General features: G+C 30.0%; 1 protein-coding gene across 1 annotated transcript; it reads left to right on the forward strand.

The window, feature by feature from the left end:
- On the forward strand, positions 1–4447 carry LOC135931524 (uncharacterized). Its single transcript, XM_065468698.1, has 5 exons — positions 1–206; positions 290–409; positions 799–888; positions 1713–2431; positions 3285–4447. The coding sequence occupies exons 1-5, from the start codon at positions 119–121 to the stop codon at positions 3429–3431; spliced, it is 1164 nt and encodes a 387-aa protein (XP_065324770.1). The 5' UTR covers positions 1–118; the 3' UTR covers positions 3432–4447.
- The last annotated feature ends 2053 nt before the right edge of the window (positions 4448–6500 follow it).

Genomic DNA, 6500 nt, shown 5'->3' on the forward strand with positions numbered 1-6500 from the left:
GATAATATTTAACTTGAATCACTAAAGCAAACATTACCCCCCTTACAAATCATAAAATTTGGATATTAGTTTATTTTTTATTTTTTAAATTTCTCTCTCAAAAAATAAAAAAATTAATATGCTTAAATTATTCTTATCATTATCATTGCTAGCATTATACTCAGCCCAGTTTTATGGATTTCGTGGCGGCAATCACCGTTTTGGCGGTAATTATTTGTTAATTAAATAATATGAATTTTATCAGAATTTTCTAATAGAAATGAATCGAATAATAATAATGTTTAAACAGGCTATCCTAGGGGACATCAAGGGCTCCCCAGTCATGACTCACTCCAAAAATGTCAAATAACTGTAATCAAAGATGGAAGCGATATAGACCTTACTGATAAATGGACAACTTACAGAATCGGTAAATTTTCTCAATATTTTACGTTTATATACATCAGTGATCTGCGTCTAAGGTAATTTTTCAAACCAAAAAAGCCCGACTCGGCCTGAATTTATTTGAATATAGAAATTAATTTTTTATAATTATACTCAAAATAAAAGATATGTTTATGAGGTATCTAGTTTCTATAAATAAATAATTTTTTTATTTTACATTAAAAAAAAAAATCAATATTAAATTTAAGATATATTTTAAAAAATAATTTCTAGGGCCGACCCGCTCAGGCCCAATTTTTTTTAAAGATATTAGGCCCAAACCCGGACCGAAGCCCGTTCGAGTCGGGTATGGGCCGGGCCTACTTTTGTAGATAACATATATACGATTTATATTTTATTATGTAAAAATTGAAGATACCAGCGGAGATGTACTTAGAATCACTGGAGATTGCAATTTAGAAATTTTGGCATATCGCGATTATACGGATTTCGCACAAAATTTAGGTGAAAATTTTTATATTTTGTCGAATTATTCGATATTCAAAACAAATATTATTTTTTTTTTTAGATTAAGATAAATAATTTTTTGTTTTTAATTATACATATAAACATTTTGTATATTTTTAAGAGCCGTGTTATGCAATATTAAATCGGCCCAAATTGACCCTGTGAATAATTTTCAAAATCCATCGAGCCCCGCCAGTAAGTTGCTAGGTCCCTCCCTGCTCATATCGATTTATTTTGTGAATAGGAATTGATAAATTTGCATTTTAGCGCAAATTGTCCAGCCCGAAAAGATATTTCGCACCAGCTGATTGTCCCGAAATTTATGAACTGACTAATTAAACCGGAATTAAGTTATTATTTATCCAACCCGAACCGAACATGAACCGTAAAACCTTTTAAGTTATCCTAACCCGTTTTAAAAATTATTATCGATCAGTTTATAGGTCGCCATTTTTATAATAAATATTATGTGTATTTATAGTTAATAGAATACTATTTACAATCTATTAGTTATCATATTTGAAAATTGTGTAAATATAGCAAAATAAACCTTTGCCTGCAATTATGTATGGGCTATGATCATGGAATTTTTAAAGAAATAGAGTTCTCTTTATTAATATTCGAAGGTATCGATAAAATGGCACAAACCAAAACCGATATGGATGTTTTATAGGAACCGAACTGATATTAACTATACGGTTAGGATCATTGCAATTAATATAATTCTTACTTCACCGTAATTTAAACTTTGATATCAAATAGTTAAGTACACGCCAAAACATTACGAAAAAATAGTTTTTGTATACTTATATTTTTTTCAGAATTCGCGAGAAATGAAGCAGGCGGAAGATCAAGCGAAATTTCGCTGGCTGACATTGATACGGTCAACAGGACCGCGGCTGTAAATAATTCGGCCATTTGTTGCATTTATCTGAATAATAGAACCCGAGTTCCCACTGGAACGGGATCCTCGGACGGAGTTGACAGAGGGGTAAATGTAGATAACGATGCGACGGACGACGATATTGGTAGAGAGGTCGAGGAATTCGATCCTGATTTAGTTAATCGGCAGCCAATTAACCCAGATCGGTTAATGGTCGGGGGATACGAGTTACCGCGCATGGGTCACAATCGGGGGCCTCTATATAACAATGGTGGAGAATATCGTAGTGGCCCTAGACCAGGTGGTGACCGAAGGCGAGAGCGTGACGGAAGGCGAGGAGGGGATGGAAGGCGAGGGGGTGACGGAAGACGAGATGATGACGGAAGGCGAGGTGATGACGGAAGGCGAGGAGGTGACGGGCCAAATTACGGATTTCATAATCGAAGAGGGGCTGATAACAATGATCAAATCAATTCGGATTCCGAAGAAACCTTTTTTTGCCAATTGAGATCTGCCGATATAGGACGCCCACACCGATATTCCTCTAAAGTGGCCATATTTTCGACGGAAGTGGTTGATCCGAACGTCAATAATTCTAACGTCGGGTCCAATCGAATCGAGTTAGGGAATCGAAATAACGATAATATCGTAGTCAAGGTTAGACATTTTTTTCTAAAAAAAAACAAGCGAAATACCGGAAGTATTAATAGAATAAAATGCAGCTATCCTAACTTTTTTTATTAGTTTAACTCATTGCTCACCAAAATTTAAATTTAGCTTTGATGGAAAAGTAGACTTAAAGAAGAAAAAAAACAAACACAGTAGTAAGATTCTTAGATTATGACTTAGTTTTTATTGGATTTTTTAAATTAGAAAAAAAAAAAAAACTTTTTAAGGGTGCGTCCCATAGTCAAAAATTTTTTTTAAACGAACACACTAGCCAATAATAGTTATATACTTCAACAATAGCATTGTTAAAAGGGTCGTTTTTGAGCCGATCTTTAACGAACGGCTAACTCTATATTTTTAGCGAGAACAGTATTGCTCCAACCTTTAAGATTTTGCTAATCTAGAATCTTCGTTCCAATCTAATAGCAAAATCTTAAGGCTTCCATAATATTTTCTCTGAATAAAACAATGAGTTAGCCGAGCCGTTTAACAACACTAATTCGGACACACTATATAATTTAAAAGGAACCAAGGATAGACGTACTTCAAAATAGTATAGTTTATTTTTAGCCACAACAGTATTGCTCCAAGCCTAGAGATTTCGCTAATAGGCTATCTAGAATCTTTGTGCCAATCTAAGAGCAAACTCTACCAGGCTTGCGCAATACGATAATATCGTGGATAAGATATAGACTTACTTCAAATCGAGTCGTATAAATCAAGTCTGAGAAGTATCGAGTTATCAGTTATGAATATCCAAATCGTTTTTATATTTAATTGATTAGGAAATGTATTTATTATATACGATTCTATTTTAATCATTCACATGCTAATCTTCCAGGCTAGCACTCCCGGGGATCAAGTAATAACGATGAAATTGAGACAAATCTCTGACCAGGGACGCCACCATGGTTACGGCCATGGACGTGGTCATAGACGCCGCCATGGAGGCCACGGATTTGGCCATGGAGGCGGCTATAGATATTAGTTTACCTAGGAACTCAAACACTAAACGACTTGCTTAAGGAAATCATATATTTTTTTTTATCTTTACTTTGAATCATACCAATCATATACATTGTTTATACATGTGAACCGGGTACTCTTAAGCACCTCTCTCGTTTTTTTTTAAATCAAATTTTTATTTTAAAAGAATATTTAATTTGTTTTTCTTTAAAGAATATTCTTCGATTCTTAAAGATTAAAAAAATATGCTAAAAATTTGACTAAATAATTTAGAGTTTATTAAATTATCTAACTTTGATCATCTCTATTGCGTCTTAGTCAACCTTTTATATTGAAAAATTGAATTAAGCTTCTAAGTAAAATCTCAACTTGAAGATTTATCCAGAATATTTCTGAATTACAGTATGGCTACGCTGCTTTATAGTCGACTAAAGATAAATAGTTTAACAACACTAAAATAATTACCCAAACACAAGACATTACAATTTTTGTTTTCGTGATAGATGGTTTTCATTTATGATAGACTATAACTAGACGCTAACCTTCTTTTTTTTTCAAAATATGTGTCCTAAATTATAAATTACGATGACGCAAAACGCAATTTAAAAAAAAAGGTTTAAATTGAAATATCGTATCAGTCCTCTTTTGTCCTTGCATTCTTCCGCCACTGATCAAATGGCAACTTCATTTTTATTTTCTTGAGAAATTAGGGGCTATGTTTCGCGAATTTTTCTATCATAGAAATTAATTGAAAGTTTTTATCTTGGGTTTATTTTAGTCAATATTTAGCATTACTAAGAGTAACGATTAGATCTAATTCTGAAAAAAAAACAATTTGTATAAATATAAAAATTGTATTTTTGTTTGTTTTTTTAAAAAAAAACGAGTCACGTGTTTAAGAGGTCGGTTTTTTTTAAATATAAACACGACGTAATTAATAAAGGGTAAATATATGTAGATTATAAAAATTGGGGTTAAATAATAAAATTATAATTTATAGGTTATCAGAAGTTTAATAAATATGAAAATTTGCCAAAATATTGATATTATTTATTTAAAATTAATGTAAATAATTATAGACCTTGTAATTATTTTAATTTTCAATGTATTCTTTTCGTATATATTTCATTTTTTGTCTTTACCTTTTCCATTTTTTCTTTCTTTATATTTTGTTCCATTCTTTCCTAGATGATATACTTATTCAAGTAGAGATGAGATGCTATTTTCGGGCCACTCACTATTTACCATATTTCGGAAACAAATTTAGCAAGGGAGTTTGGATTTTGATATGCTCATTATTAGCTATTAGTTAACCTATTAAATAAAGATCCCCTATATTGATTGACCAGCACCATCGTGCTTCAATAGTGCTCTGGCAGATCTTAAAAGCTAAATTACTAAATAATAAGCTCAGAGGCGTCGCTAGCCTTTACAATCTCAGGGGGGGCTCAAATAGAAAAAAATTTAAGGTGGACTTAACCCCCATACCCCCTAATCTGCGGGCCTTCTGTCCACTTATGCCCGGCCTTCGGCAGGATTTTATAGCAATATATTATACTCTTTTAAAATTTGCTAACTTCTGAACAATTATCCTGAATTTCAGATTTTGTAATTCATTATATTATGCATACAAAATAAGCTAGCTTATAAATTATTAAAAACAAAACAAAGATATTTTTAAAAAATAATATTTTTTTAATACAAAAGCTATTTATTACAGTATAAAATATTTTCGATTGCTGATATAAAAAAAAATTTTGCGTCTAAAGAATTACAAATGTTAATAAAAAAGGTTAATTTATATATGTCTTAGGCAATATATTCCTTAGCAACTTACATTGACAAAAAGTCATGAAACTAATATAACTCTCTGTTACCATTTTAGACAATGTTATATAGAATGGACTAATAAGGAAAAATTTATAGGCCTAACCAAATCAATAATTCTGGAAGAAGAGAATATAAACGACCAATCCAAAAAACTATGTGGTGGTTAAAGCTTCTTCTTAGATGACATGATAGAAGCTAGATAAGTAATCGAGAAAATTATTGTGAGATATTAAATTTCTAAAAATTATCTTCTATTTTTAATGATATATAAATGTCTACACAATTGACCATTATTGCTTATAAATATGCAATCATATGCTCTCAGCAGCTGTAATAATACTCTTAACTTACATAGCTAAACATATAATAGATGATGATTAATTTACAGTCAAAGCCATGATACTCACGATGTTACCTCATAGCAGAATTTATTATTTTAGATAAATTTATAAAACATAAACACTAAAAATCTTTAAAGAAATTAGGCAAATATATTAAAGCCTTGAGTTATTTAGAGAGCAAGGATGCCATAAAATGCCATTGAAATGAAGTTTTTTTTAACTATAAATAAGAACCAGAGTGATATGATGAAAGCAATTAAGATTTTATAACTACCTCTTGTTGGTATATAATATCTTAAAATAATAGTAGTTTGTAATAATATCAAAAATACTCATATTAAAAAATTTAACTCAAAAATGTTTTTTGAAAGTATGGTAAACCCACAATTACATAATATTTTGAAAATATAGTATACAAAGAATTTTTAATAACTTTATGTACCAAATGAATCACTTTGAAAGTATAGCAAAACAACAATTTTTATTATCTTTATTAAACAAAAATAATTTTTCCAAAAAACTTTTTTATAACTTAAAAAGAATGAAATAATCATTAATTCATAAAACAATAATTTTTTCTTTTTAAATTTCAAAACTTTAATAATGAAGAAATCCAAAATATATCTCGAAAAAATATAGATTATAATAATTATTAATTTTTTTCTTTACGTATAATAATCATAAATTTTTCCCCCAATCAGATGTATACAATCCATCTGATTGACGTTTAACAAAATTAAATGGGATTACACGCTATTAATGGAACATACTAAGACAGTTTTTCAAATAAGAAAAGATATCTTCCCTATAAACCCTTTAAAACAGAGAAGAAAAGATATCTAATTTATTACATCCACTGTGGGATGTATAATAAAATTAATTTTTTAATAAAATTGTAATAAATAGATGGCGTTAAAAGA

This window comes from Gordionus sp. m RMFG-2023, chromosome 1, assembly GCF_954871325.1.
Source record: "Gordionus sp. m RMFG-2023 chromosome 1, tfGorSpeb1-WG-v2, whole genome shotgun sequence".
Lineage (NCBI taxonomy): Eukaryota > Metazoa > Nematomorpha > Gordioida > Chordodea > Parachordodidae > Gordionus > Gordionus sp. m RMFG-2023.

Coding starts and splice junctions, on each gene's coding strand:
- LOC135931524 (XM_065468698.1), top strand. CDS start 119: ATGCTTAAATTATTCTTATCATTATCATTGCTAGCATTATACTCAGCC. Junction 207..289: donor CGGCAATCACCGTTTTGGCG/GTAATTATTTGT, acceptor ATGTTTAAACAG/GCTATCCTAGGGGACATCAA. Junction 889..1,712: donor GGATTTCGCACAAAATTTAG/GTGAAAATTTTT, acceptor TATTTTTTTCAG/AATTCGCGAGAAATGAAGCA.